General features: G+C 44.2%; 1 protein-coding gene across 5 annotated transcripts in view; it reads left to right on the top strand.

Annotated features, from left to right (window-relative positions):
- LOC143172411 (urea transporter 2-like) overlaps positions 1-10,248 on the top strand; it is a 310,208-nt gene extending 299,960 nt beyond the window's left edge. For all 5 annotated transcript variants that reach the window (XM_076361845.1, XM_076361847.1, XM_076361848.1 and 2 more), the window contains 7 exons: positions 375-564; positions 1,049-1,177; positions 3,578-3,770; positions 4,651-4,798; positions 6,350-6,484; positions 8,061-8,110; positions 9,540-10,248. In XM_076361845.1, the coding sequence (XP_076217960.1) occupies positions 375-564; positions 1,049-1,177; positions 3,578-3,770; positions 4,651-4,798; positions 6,350-6,484; positions 8,061-8,110; positions 9,540-9,809 (1,115 nt within the window). In that variant the 3' untranslated portion in view covers positions 9,810-10,248. The remainder of the gene's footprint in view (positions 1-374; positions 565-1,048; positions 1,178-3,577; positions 3,771-4,650; positions 4,799-6,349; positions 6,485-8,060; positions 8,111-9,539) is intronic.
- Positions 10,249-14,552: the final 4,304 nt, after the last annotated feature.

The following is a 14,552-nucleotide window of genomic DNA, read 5'->3' as shown; positions in this document are numbered from 1 at the left end:
TTTCAGTCTTTGCCTAAGTCCCTCTCTGCATCTGAATTATACACCAAAAAGGGACTATCTCCTCATTAAATTTATAGCAAAATCTTAAGCAATCTACTATGCAAGAAAGACTATTCTTTGACCACCGTAAATTAACCGCTTTTTTATGAATCCCTCCATGAACTTTATAGCAGTGCCCAGACCATCCCTATTAGCTTTTCAAGTGCCAGATGCAAAACATGCTCAGACAGCAATAAATCAGACTGGTTTTACAGTCCTGCTGACACATCGCCTCTGTTTTGTGGCCAGAAAGCGACTGTAGAGATGAGTGTGCTTTGAGGGAGTCCTGCTGAAATGATGCCTTATCACCAGCGTTTTCATTTGATCTCCTCCAGATAAGCCCCTAATGGTCCAGCTGGTGGACTGGATCTTGCGAGGGACCTCTCAGGTGATGTTTGTCAACAACCCGCTCAGTGGGCTGATCATTTTAGTGGGGATCTTCATCCAGACCCCATGGTGGATGCTCACGGGCTGTACTGGAATGACCGTGTCGACATTAACTGCGCTGGCCCTCAGTCAGGACAGGTAGGTGGTACCTCGCATCCGGGCAATTAATAAAAATTGATCGTTATGGTATCAGGAACCCGCTGATGGGTCATAGCTCCACATTTGAGCATGTTAGAGCCAGCAGACCAGCTTTCCTTATGGATGGTTTGGAAGCAGTTAGGTGAGGACAGAGCTGTGGTCCAGAAAGAGCTGGCCTGTCCCCATAGTTGGCTGTCTTTGTGAGAGCAGACTGTTATCTCTCTCCGGTAGCCATTATTGCCGTAATGTAGGTCCTCTGGGTCACAGGAAACCCCCTGGATCATCATCATTCAACAGACTCCGAACTCCTGCCTTCCACACACCAGTGCAATGCAATATGGCAGTTACCTCACCGCTTTTTCCTCCTTCCCCTACACTCCCTTCACTGGGAGCAGGACACTCATAAATTGTGTTTCAGTGGGTCCCTGTGACAGGTCACCTTCAGCATAGCTTGTTACCTTGCAAACATTTCTTTCCATCACAGATCCGCCATTGCAGCTGGGCTGCACGGCTATAACGGGATCTTGGTGGGACTGCTCATGGCCGTCTTCTCTGACAAAGGGGATTACTACTGGTGGCTTCTTCCTCCTGTGGCAGTTATATCAATGGCCTGGTAAGTGCCACTTCTCCTCCTAGGGACAATTCTCAGAGAATGAGGAGTCCTGCTATACACAGCTTAAACACATTGGAAGTCCCCTCTACACCGGCAGCTCCAGCCACCGTGGCACTGGAAAGAGGCATTCATTGACGCACAGAGCTCGTGAGGCACGTTGGTAGGAGGTCGAGTGCACAGACAACACTGATTATAACACATGGACAAAGCAGCCCCACTTCAACGCTCTGCAAATAGCCCTCATCAGCAGGACAATTCAGGGTGGATGTCATTGTGCCCAACACCAACCGTTCTTCCTCATCCAGGCGCTGAACCGACCCGGCGCTCTCCCTCGGGCTGAATTCAATCTTCCCCCACTCAGACATACAGCCAGTCATGAGCAAAATTAATTCCTCCAAGTAACTCTGAATGCCAGACAATGTCCTTTCAGGATTAAATTTACCATTTCTAAATACGGACCCTAACAGCACTGCAGAATCTATTTAACAGCCTTAACTGAAATTAATTCAAGAGTCACATTTTAATCACTGTTAGCGATAAGATGCAAGTCATTATTGCATTTCACTGCTTTTAAAATCAGATTTTTTTCATATTTTATTTTTTTAGTCACTCTCAGCAAAGGTTATTTTGTAACAACCTCTCAAAACCCGGGACATGTTGCAAGAATGTTTAGTTTGTCTTGTCTGCCAGAATTCCTTGAGGCTTTTTATTCAAATTTTCCTTCGTTCTTTTAGTTCACAAGACTCGAGGGTAGAGATGAAAGATTTTGAAATTAGACATTTCAGTGATTTTTTCAAATGATACTTTGAATTTCATCTTTAGAAGTCAGCATTTCTTTAATTGTTTCTCTTTTTTCCTGAGAAGATGTATAACTGGCAGAAGCTTTGTATTTCAGCACAGAAATTAGGACACTGTTTTCACTGAAGTGCTGACTTTTTTCCTACAGCTACAAGCAAGTAAATCTGTAAACTGCTCTGGTAACCAAATTTGCCGTAAAATAGACTTCATTTGAGATTATACAGGAAGAACAAAGCATTTTTTCCACTGATAGTATCTGCACAACAGGACACAAGATGTTGCTTTTGAAATGCCAAATAATTTGGGTGGGGTTTTTTTATTAGAACCAGCTTAATGACTTTCCAGGACTCAAATGCAGCTTCTTGAAAAATTCAAGTCTTTAAAATGAATTTTTGTAAACTGTGCAATGCCCACTGCTACTTGGAGGTTGACCATAAGAGCTGCTCAGCTCACTTACATCAGGAAAACTCAGCTGGAAGCAGCAGAACGCAGTCTATTGCCATCAAGGACAGGATCTGCCCTTTCACTCTCTTCCATGTGCTTTCTGGGCCCCATAAAAAACAGATATTATCTTGCCAATATGCTACGGCAAAGGCATTCATGCAGGACGCCCACTTCAAGTGGAAATAAGGCAGTCTGGAAATGTCCTGAGAAAAGCAGATCTGGTGAAGTTTATATCCCGGGTTCTACAGCCAAGAACTTTGGGAAAAGTCATGGTATCTCAAGGTTTGCATGCTTTTTAGTGTTCGATCTCTAAATATTTTGAGGGTCACCCCAAATACATTACGTGCTAAATATACTCAATCATGTTTCTGAAGAAGGAAGCTCAGTTTTCAGAAAATGCCATATGATTTTGGGTGGTACCTGGGCAGCACACAGTAACATCAGTCCATTGACATAAGCAGGAGCATCAAGGTCTGAGTCATGCCTGGCACACCACCTTTCACAGTATCAAAATAATGCCGAACATAGTAAATATTTTCCATCTTTCTTAATGGAAGATTTTCCATCCTCTTTGATCACCTCTTCTGCTTTATTTCTTTTGCAGAACCATCTTCTGATATCCTTCAAACTATTTAAACAAACAAACAAAAAAAAGCAAATTAGGTAATTTCCAACTCCCTCTTGCCTCCTCAAGACAGCAGCTTCTTAGACCATCCAAACTTCTCCACAGTTCTTCCTGTGGCATTCCCAAAATTTGCTCTTCTGTTTCTTGTTAGATTTTTCTACCAAATAAGAAGCCAGTTTGCCTTTCTCCATCCGTGCCTAAATGCTGTACTGGATGTACATTTCTTTGTTGTCTTCCTGAGCCCGGCATAGCTAGCAGACCGCTTGCACACTAGCCAGCTGTCCTGAGAGAAGGGTGTGGAGTTTATGCCATCCATGAGTGGATGTGATAGTTGTTGCAAAAAGATGAACAGCATTCTGCGACTATTTGTCTGATGCAGACTAACGTATTAAAGGTATTCACTCCCTGATGTTTCTAAAAGGAATGGCATTGGCTTGCATTTACCAGAGCTTATGACCAAAGTGGTAGGCTGTTTCACCACTGTAAATGTTATGAACGAGTTATATTTGTTTCTCTTCTCCTTCTGTTCTCAGTCCAATCCTGTCCAGTGCTTTGGGATCCATCTTCAGTAAATGGGACCTTCCTGTTTTCACTCTGCCCTTCAATATTGCGGTGACCTTGTACTTTGCAGCCACAGGACACTACAACCCCTTCTTCCCTACAACCCTCATCAAGCCTGTAGCATCAGCGCCCAATATCACCTGGTCTGCAATCAATGTGCCACTGGTAAGCTTCGCTCCAACAAGTTTACGCTATTTCATTAAAAAGGTGAGTGTGAAGGCATTCAGCTTGGGATAACAATTCCGCATGGGTCAGAACGGGTATATGATATGTACAGCCAATACCAATTCACAGAAATATGCGGCTCGGTTCAGTCCATGGAGGACAGTGCCATAAAAGCCCTAGGGAAAGTCCTGGCTGATCCAGCAGAAAGGCTGATTAAGCCTGAGGGAAAAGAGCTGCTGAACCACTCACTTCACCTAAAATTGGACTGCCCCAAAACAAATCTTGAGTGCTGTCAGTACAGAAGCACATCTAGAGATACACTCTCACTCTCCAGATGTGGCTGAAAGAACATCAGCAAGACAGTCAGTAACAATATAAAAAGACAGAAGAAGCATCAGGATTCTGAAGGGACAGAAACTCATTTATACCCAGTCCCCTCAGGTCTAGCTCTAGCTCTGGAGGATCACCTTCCGAAAGCAGCGTAAGGGTAACTGATATGCTTCATATGATAGATAATAAACTCAAATCAACCAGGCCCACCATAGTATTATTGCCTAGGAATGTTACCATTTTTCTCCCTCACTAAAGTCATATTAAAAAAAAAAAAAAAAACAACAATCAAAAGCCCAACCCCCCCACTCCCCATCCACCATATTACCATCCCAAAAGAAATAAAAGTCCATCTTGGACTGATAAAGTTCAAACCAAACAATGAACTAACTCTGGTTCGGAGAGCATGAGAGCCCACATTTACCCATCAGTCCCACTCACAGCCAGGGTTGCTTCCTTCCTTTCTAACCAATAGCTTGGACAAAATAACTGCTGTGTCCTTCCGAGTAGAGAGATACAATAACATGCCCTTTTCTCCTGGCTGCTGCAGCTCTTGCAATCCATCCCAGTCGGTGTTGGTCAAGTGTATGGTTGTGAAAACCCCTGGACTGGAGGCATCTTCCTTGTTGCTTTACTTATCTCCTCCCCGCTTATTTGTTTACATGCTGCAATTGGATCGACAGTGGGGATGTTTGCAGGTAAGAAATATTTACCAAAGTCATTTTTTGACTAGGTTATCTTGATGCTAGCCATTATATGACTCTGTCCAAACTTTACAGTTGCATGGGCTTGGACGTACTTGGGAAAACACTCCCATTTTTGAAACTGTCTAAATTTGGAAGGTCTTACTGAAGGTCACACAATATGGTGAAGGCAAGAACAGAAGCAGATTTTCTTTAAGCTTTCAATTTGTTATTAGATCTGTAACTCAGGCAGGTGGTTTGTTCCACCTTGCTTAACCCTCCTGCCATTGGATGTGACGAATCCCACAGAGATGATGATAAAGAAACATAGAGAAATAGTTTCAGAACTGATTTCTTGCCACCACAAGTGTTTTAAAATTACCACCACATGCAGATGTCTACCTCAGAGCTGATCAATGAAAAGAAACAAACTTTTCTAGGATGAAGTTCATTCTATCCTGCTGCAGATTTGTAAAAATAGCTAAATGAATGCCACTCAAAATGGCCTGTCTCTCCACTAACCAGAGAAACAATCTTAAGTTAAGAGAGATGAATCTGACCCTTGAAGTAATGACAAGATTAATGCCACTTATGTGACTGATTGTAATAAAAAAATATGATGGAATAAGTGTAGTCTGAGACAACAACCTTGGAAAAGGCACAGACATCCAACAATAAGTTCCCTATGCTCTCAAGCACTTTGTACAAGATGTGAGCTGCCTTATATTTGTTTTTTTTAAACAAAACTACCCACAATTTGTATGGTTAAGAGCATTTTGCAAGTTTTGTACAGGTCTGACATTTAATCTAGAAGAGAAAGGTCAGGGGAAAGTATCTGGGGATAAGGATGGCGATGAAACAGAAGACAAATGAGGACATTATAGCAGGAAATGTATTAATCTTGAGTGACATGAAGGTGGCCTGTGCACTACATACTGCGCTCTTCTTTATACTGGTACTCCTGAAGCCTCTGAGAAATCCTGCAGAAGTACCTATGAGGTCAGGTTTGGAGCAGACCCTCAGCTCCCAACCCAGTGGAGAATTTCCACAGCAATGATGGAGTGACCATACCTAGTATCTAGACCACATCTAGCAAAGGTCACTAGGAAGAGATGGAAAACCCTGCTTACTCCCACAAAAGACACTCAGCTGTGCCTCTGATATTCAAGATCAGGGTATGTATGAGGTTTAAACAGTACATGGGAGCACAGCTTTCTGCAAGAAGGACACACAGGTGAGAAGGTCCTCCTACACTCTGGCTGGATCCTCCATCTGGTCAACTGGGAGACTAGCTACAACACACTCAGTGCGTACACAGGAAGTTTTGCCTGAAATAAACCTTTGAGACTGGGCCAAATTCCAACTCCAGGGACATTATCAGAGCTCCAAAACAATGAGCTTCATTTGATTTCATGCTTTTTCTGCATGTGCATGTTATGCAAGTGTGAGCATGGTTAAATTTATCTAGATGTCATAGGGAAGAGACGATGGATTCCCAGCAAGCGACAGGTCCTCCTGCAGATACCTCTCATACCTGACCTCACAGCCCTGCCTTTTGTCTTGCAGCACTGAGCATTGCATCACCATTTGACAGCATCTACCTTGGCTTACACAATTACAACTGCGCACTCGCATGCATTGCGATTGGGGGCATGTTCTATGCCTTGACCTGGCAGACTCATTTGCTGGCACTTGCCTGTGGTATGTATCTTTTACATAAAGGGAAGACAAAAATTTCTGCAGCCAGGCAGTCTATGAGTAGTGCAGACTGAGAGTCAACATTGGGCTCCCGCTCTACTGCAAAACTAGGTACTATGCAAGAGCTATTTCTGTGATGGCATCAGAGTTGAGCTTGGATGTGCAAGCTGCAAGTGCAGAGAGAAGGGTCTTTAGGCCCTGATAACATAAAAACATCGAGAAAGGGTGGAAGTACTGTTTGTGAAAGGAGCACAAGCTATGCCATGAGCAGAAGTTTAACAAATTAGCAACTCAACAGATTCATAGAAGCAGCCTTTTCATAACTATATGTATCATTAGAGGAAGTGTGTCACAAGAAGAGAGCTGTCGCACAAGGTCAGTTTAAAATCCATCTACCCAAAGACCCCATCTCCAACAGCAGCCCAAAACATGGGAAGAGTTTAAGAACAGTGTAGCATATATAAAATTCCCATAAAGATTCACCCAGCCTCCAACCATTTGCATTTCAGTAATTTTCTGTCCTGAGCACAGTTTCTGGATTGCCCCGTAGCCTTCCCTTCCTTGACTTTGTCCTTGGGTGCCTTATCTGCTGCTTTGCCACCTCTGACATCCTGGGGCAAGGAGGCCCACTGCTAACTGCTCGTGGTTTGAATCCACAGGACAGACACCGGTGGAGAATTTCATAGAATCATAGAATAGAATCATAGAATCATCTAGGTTGGAAAAGACCCTTAAGATCATCAAGTCCAACCATTAACCTAGCACTGCCAAGTCCACCACTAAACCATGTCCCTAAGCACCACATCTACATGTCTTTTAAATACCTCCAGGGATGGTGACTCAACCACTTCCCTGGGCAGCCTGTTCCAATGCTTGATAACCCTTTCGGTGAAGAAAGTTTTCCTAATATCCAATCTAAATCTCCCCTGGCACAACTTGAGGCTGTTTCTTCTTGTCCTATCGCTTGTTACTTGGGAGAAGAGACCGACCCCCACCTCGCTACAACCTCCTTTCAGGTAGTTGTAGAGAGCGATGAGGTCTCCCCTCAGCCTCCTTTTCTCCAGGCTAAACAACCCCAGTTCCCTCAGCCGCTCCTCAGAAGACTTGTTCTCCAGACCCCTCACCAGCCTCGTTGCCCTTCTCTGGACACGCTCCAGCACCTCAACGTCCTTCTTGTAGTGAGGGGCCCAAAACTGAACACAGTATTCGAGGTGCGGCCTCACCAGTGCCGGGTACAGGGGGATCCCTGTAATGGCCCACTGCACACAGGTCAAGTTGTGCCAATTAAAAAGAAATTAAAGATAAAAGGAATACCACCATCACTTGCTCATGACAAAACCACATTCTTCATTCACCATCCATCTCTACAGAGCAGATAAGACCAAATGTAGTCCACATGGCCAGATGCAGCATTGGGGCATTTTAACTAACTGTTGAATTATAAAATTAATCCTCACATCAGGTAGCTGTCAGGATACTTTACTGTGCATTTGAACAATATTACTATTTCTAATAATTTCTTTGGAGAGATGAGCAAGATTTTCCTCATCTTGAGCTGTCTTTGGTCTTCTTTTCTCAGCATTATTTTGTGCCTACTCTGGAGCAGCTCTTGCTAATGCCCTATCTGTGGTAAGTTTCAGGGTTTTTTAATGGGGCTTTGGTTTGTTTGTTTTAACTGTATTTTGATTTGTTATGATATAACGCTAAGGAAGTACCCCAAAATTCTCCATGTCAGTTTTGACAGCATTGGAATGAGAATGCTGCAGCCAATGGCAGATCTTGTACAGATTCTCTGTCAGTTGAATTGTGCACGTGCAGACTCGGCAGCCGATAATAAGATTTTAAAGACTTTGGAGCATGTCATCCACAGCAGGACTGTGCATGTATATGTGGATTCCAGCAACAGCAAGCGGTTTGAGATGCAACACTTTGTTGCAGGCAATATTTTTGAACAACTATTTCCAATGGTCTAAGTTTTTCCTTGCTTCTTCCGAGATCTTTCTCCCACCCTACCCACAGATACTATTTAAGTTTGATCTGGATACGAGAACTAAAATGCGGGGGGAAGACTGTTCTCTTAAATACAAAATCCTCATATCTGGACAGATCAACAAAGAAGTGAAGCCAGAAATGCCAAGCTTTGTTTCTTCTTTAAGATCTGAGAGATTAAAGCAAAACCATATTTTAATAAAATTGATTTAGTAACTTAAAAGAAAAAAAAATGTAGAACTAGCAGCTTCATGCATTAGATATATTCATCTGGCATCCACTTAGTACCGTGTAGGTCCCTGCAGATGGGGGGGACCTACCCTCTTGTTAAGCACACCTGCTTTTGGGATGCATCAGAAAAAAAGAACATTTACATTTTCTTCTTGTGATCTTGTTTTTGGCAGACCTCAAGTCAGGTCAAGAGGTGGGGTCACAGAGCAGGCCTGAGGGTTGGATGCGATGCCGGTAATACATGGGCATTGAGGACAGCCAATATGTGTGAATAGTACTCTCAGTACGTGACATTTTACAGGACAGTGAGGGTAGGATTCAGCTCATTTATTAGAGAATTTTAATGTCCACATGTGAGCTAGATGTCTTGGTTTTCATTACAGTCAGCAGAGCTCTGGACCCTGATTCAGTTGCTTCAATATTGGTGCCAAGTGCCATTCTGGTCAACGGCTGCATCTCCAAAAGGTCTGAGGTCTCCAATGTGGGATGCCTTACACGTAGCCCCGTACAGTTCAGATAAACTAGATACCTCTGTGTGAGCCACTGAATCGACGTTTGGTAGCAGAGGAGCTTCCCAGACCTCCAGTGACCAGCAGAAACCTAGCTCACGTGTAGACCCCGTGTAGGCACTTGCATCTGGGCATCCTCCTCTGGATCCGAAGGGGGGATCCTGTATGGGGCATTTCAGAAAGGCATGTCCTATGTCACGCTGTCCTCAGGGAAAGCGCAGGGTCTCCCAGCTTCTCAAATGCAAGAATTTAGCAACAGGCAGAAGTAAGCAAAGGGAACATGCAAAAAGAGGTATCAAAATGCACCTGTCTGTCCTTTTCCCTTCCAGCTTGGGCTGCCACTCTGCACCTGGCCTTTCTGCTTCTCCGCGCTTCTCTTTTTGCTGATAAATTCAGGCAACCCAGCCATCTACAAAATCCCCCTCTGCAAAGTCACCTACCCAGAAGCCAACCGGATCTACTACCTGAGAATGAAGAGAAGAGCATCAGAGAGCAGGAGAGAAGAGCAGAAACGAAAGGAGCAGAAGCCCTCTGGTGACTCAAAAACAAGCACAGGAGGCACCCCCCTGTGCACCCCCAAAAACCGCCATGCTTACTGATTTCAAATGTCCGCGAGCGTACAGCTTTGGGGCAGTTTTTCAGACGCTAGCCAAGCACACTACAGCCACAAACACCACCTTCGGCAGCGGTCTGCGGGCTGGGGATTCAGCATCCCACGCTCCGAAGGAAACACGATTTGCCCTTGAGCTAAGCTTTCCAAGAAGCACTCAGGTAACACAATAACAGCTGCCTTATCAATCCACCCGCTGTTAACTTGAAAGTCACCTCTTATCAATAATAATTATAAGAATAGGCAGAAGAACATTAACGCTGACAAGAGGCTGTATTTTATTTCAGATGTATAATTTAACAAAATAAATATGCTGAGAAGGACTTGGTATCTAATAATAATAAATAATGTAAGAAAGAACTACGTCAAGAGCTGCACTTCAAATTAAGAACATGCATATCTGAAAGTAGAATAAACAGAGTGATCTCTTCCTTTCTTGTGTCCCATCAATGTCTAACCCTCTTAATTCCTCTTAACAGCTACAACATACACAGGTAAATATTCTTACAGAGTGCATACTATTTTTAGTGCCATCTCCTGACTCCTCGTTAAGTACCAAGACAATGAAGGTATGAATAGATATGCTTTAATCAGAGTAGAAAAGTGACTAGCTAGCAATGACTAAACACTTTTCTTTTCCTTGCATCATTTTCTGTCTTACAAATAGAAGATCTCTCTCCTGCTGAATGCAGGATGGCGGGTCTGAATCCCTACACGCATCCAGTGGGAAACAGGAAAACTTCATGTAAAGAATGAGATAAACATTTACTGCTGGTGGCAGTTACTGCAGTTCTTTTTCTCCCTTTCCTAGGGGAGCAGTTCCCTTGCATTAAGCCACGAGCAGTGAACAAGTCAAAGGCTCCCCTTGATGCTTGTTGGGTGTCAGACTGGGGATCTTCTCATGGGTCTTCAGTGTCTGGCTTGCCCCAGAGAAACCTCACGAGGCATCATCAGGGTTAGTCATGGGAAGCTGAGGACCCTCCTGCCGATGTTCTCCCCGGGGCTTTGTTTCTAACAGGCATAAGGTGCGAGGAGGACACTGCCACTTTATGCCTCCTCCAAGTCCTTACAACAGGGAAGGGCCAATTGCCCTAAAGAGGACTTTTCTTGGGAATCTTTTCCAAACCTCTGCAAAACAAGCCTGACAGAAAGGCTTCCTCATTCTAAAGCCATTTCACGTGATCAGTTTAAAATCACAGACCCAAAGGTCTTGAAGACTTGAAATCCAAAGAGACTATGCAACCACAAACATTCAGATCAGATGCTGTCCTTTCTGCCTCTTGATGTAGGGCTGTTTTGCAGATTCATATGAGGGTCTTTGAGCAGGTGGGAGTCCAGCTTTAACCCAGCACTTGGATCTTTTTAAAAGAGGTGAGCCTGGGTGCTGCTCATGGGACTGTTTGTGCCTTTATAACCAAAAGACCAACAGCATCAGCAACTGCCAGCCCCTCTAAATGTCCCCTAGAATCAGGATCCAAGATTGAATTCAGCCTGGGAGACAAAAATATGGTGCCATATAAGTATGTTCAGATGCTTTTTAAACAGGTTAGGCCATTCCAGGGACTCTGGTAAAATTTAGGTCCTACTTCCTCCCCTCTCTGGATGACAACAGATTTGAGATTCCACCTGGCAGGACAGCCTCACACATGCAGGTAAGTCCAAATTTCAGTAGCCAGGATAAGCCTGTCATTGAAAAATGAGGGATCCAGTGAGCTTTGTAGCCATTATAACCTGGTCCACCCTCAGACTTGAGCACCTGTGTTACACCTCTGTCCCATTTTAGACCTCAGGCTAACCTCTGAACCTGACCTTACAAATGCCCTCCAGGAAAGCACCGAAGGAACTAGCTGTCATTCCCACATGCCACAAGTCTTCTTGGAGATTAATAAAAGACCAAGAATCCCAGCAGTCTGCCTGACACGTTAGCCGTGAGACTTTTGTTGGCCCAGGGCAAACTAAGAGGCACGGGACTGACCACAGCTCGATACCTGACCTATCTCTATTAGAGGGAGGAAGATCTGACAGATGTAGAACCACAGCAAGCAGAAAAGCAAATGCATTATAGTGGTCAAAACCTCCCATGCAAATCCCAGCCGCCTCCCGGAGATGCTGAGCTCTGACAAGCAGCAGGAGCCCAGAGGCACAGATGTATTTCTGTAACACAAGAGCAAGGGATGAAAACCGCTAATTTAGGAGAAAGAGGTTGTTTGCAAGAAACAACCCGGGACCCAGGCACTGGACAAAGGCACTTAAGCCTTAAAGCTATCACAGAGGACTGCTGCAAATGCATCTATGATCTCAACCAGTGTTAAAGGGCATTTGAGACCGCATGTGTAACACTTTATTCCTGCATGGTGACTCCAGAAAAAGCAAAGACACCATCAGAAAAGGTGTCAGCAGGCAGGGAAGAAAGCGGAGAGCCGCAGAAGACCAGGCTGCCAAGCTGCCCTTTGAGCCATGATGCCAGCAAACCAAGGCTAGTCTCGTATGGCCACTACGGACTGCAAGATCAGGGACATCCCAAGGTTACTGCTGCTGTAGAGAAACAAAGAAAGGCAACATAACACACGAGGTGATACATAGCTGCCTGAGCACCTTCCCTCTATACTAGTCAATGAAATATAAAGCACATGCAAACTAGAAGGACCCATTCATCTGCTCTGCAGTTTAATTTAGGTCACACACAATCCAGCATTAAAGAAAGATTTTAATAGTAGCAACACAAAGTTACAAAAATACTATGATAGAGTCAGCTGAAATAGTGCTAGAACCATATTTTGAAGAAAAACCTCAACTGTGGTTAGTTATGCCAAATATTTTATTTATTTTCTTAAAAATAAGAGTGAAGTCCAAGCACAATATGGCTATTGGAAAAAAATTGTCATATAAGAGCCACTGCAGATATTAATTCCTCAGCCACTAGCAAATCCATCTTGAAATCAATTAGTAAAGCAATTTCTAGAGTTTAAGCCATCCATAAAAAATAGGGTATAAACAGCTTTATTAAGTGTCTTGCTAATCAAAAGATTTGAGTAACTATAGCCAGTACTAATAATTCTTGAAAACAGCCAAGACAAATCAAATGTCTCCTGGAAGGGAGCAGTAGACAATAAAAGCACTAGCTGAAGTTATCAGTGGTAGCCCCAACAGCCTGCTGTCTATCAAGCACTATAGAAAATACTCATTAAGAAAAGAAAACGTACAGTTTTCAATGGGACTAATAATTTTTAGCCAGTTCCCAGAGATCTAACATAAAACCAATGTGCCCATAAAAAAAAAAAAAGAAAAGCCTAAAACCAAAAGCCTCTGCTACAGCTAGGGCGGTCACGCCACCCAGCCCACCTCCACAGAAAAGGAAATAAATATTCCTGTACGAATGAACGCCTGGCCTAGCAGTTGCATATATAAAAACAACCTCCTGAAAATTTGCCTTCAAAATCTGAACAGCAGTGGCAAATGGAAGCAGACTAAGCAACATGAAGGAATTGCAGGAGACCTCCCCAGGGAACACAGAAGACCATCTACTCTCCGATAACTGGAGTCCGATGTGAAAACACTACATGTACTATGTGGTTCTAAGGAAAATGCTTACTTTATTGCTCCAAATGTCATTTTTCTTACTTTTCTACTTGCTCCTTATCCCCTAAAAAAAAAACAAAAACAACTTTGCTCTTTGAGAGGATGCTCCCAGCTCTTCTCACATAGACATAGGTGCTTCTGCCGACAAGATCGGTCACAGAACCTCTTACAGAAAAAGGTCAGACAAGTGCTTCAGATGTCCTGGCTTGGGTATTGATGACTCCAGGATGACTTAGCTGTTAATCACTCTTCATGAACAATTAGCAAAGCTGCGCTGAGGGAATGTGGAGGGGAGGGATTTGCCTTCTCAGTGGACATTAGTCATAGCAGAGGTCAGAGCCATGCTGCCATCCGCACTGGAGCATCCTAGTTGCCGGAGCATGATGTTTGCCACCTGATTCCTTCATCTGATGACCTTTTTTGAGACCCAACAACCCCCTCACATACTACTGGGGTCCAGAGCAGACAGAAACAGCAGTACAGAGGGAGACCACTATAGGAAATGGTGGCACCTCTCAGCCCAGGGAGAACACCCAAAGCTGTAGGGCTGGAAAACCTGCTGCTATGCTTCCAGTGATGGGGAGAAGAGGTTGCAACGCTGTATGGGGAGCAAGAGCCAGGCAAAGCATGATGGGTTAAAGTCTGCTGCCACTGAGCGGGTTTTCTTGTTGGCTTCCACCCTTAAGCTGCCAGAGCTGCTCTGCAGCAGAGCCTGGGCCCTTCCCTCCCGGCTCTGTTCAATACTGCTGTGAGCTTAAAATAAGTATTGTCATTTTTTCAGCCCCTCTGCAATGTCAACACCTCCTCTTCCCATACCTGCAACTACAGATCAGGGCAAATAGGAGTGTGAAGTTGTCAGACGGGGAGGGCAAACGTCCCCCCTCCCAAATCCTAGGCAGCCTGTGAGTGGAGCCAGCCAGCACCCTGGCAGCCACCAGCAAATATGGGGAAGGGCTTTATGCTCCAGAGAGTTACTCCAGCAACACGGGGCCTCACCACAAGCTGAAAAAACAGAAACTTTACGACATGTCCAAATAAGATAAGCCACTAAAATTTCCAGCTGCTGGGAAGTTGCTCTGTGCTTTGTCCACGCCAGATATCTCTGGTCTGCAATGATAGATGCATTCTCCAGCACTGCAGACCGACTCGGGTT

This window comes from Aptenodytes patagonicus, chromosome Z, assembly GCF_965638725.1.
Source record: "Aptenodytes patagonicus chromosome Z, bAptPat1.pri.cur, whole genome shotgun sequence".
NCBI lineage: Eukaryota > Metazoa > Chordata > Aves > Sphenisciformes > Spheniscidae > Aptenodytes > Aptenodytes patagonicus.
Note: the sequence above shows the minus strand (reverse complement) of the source record. Positions and strands in the feature narration are given on the sequence as shown.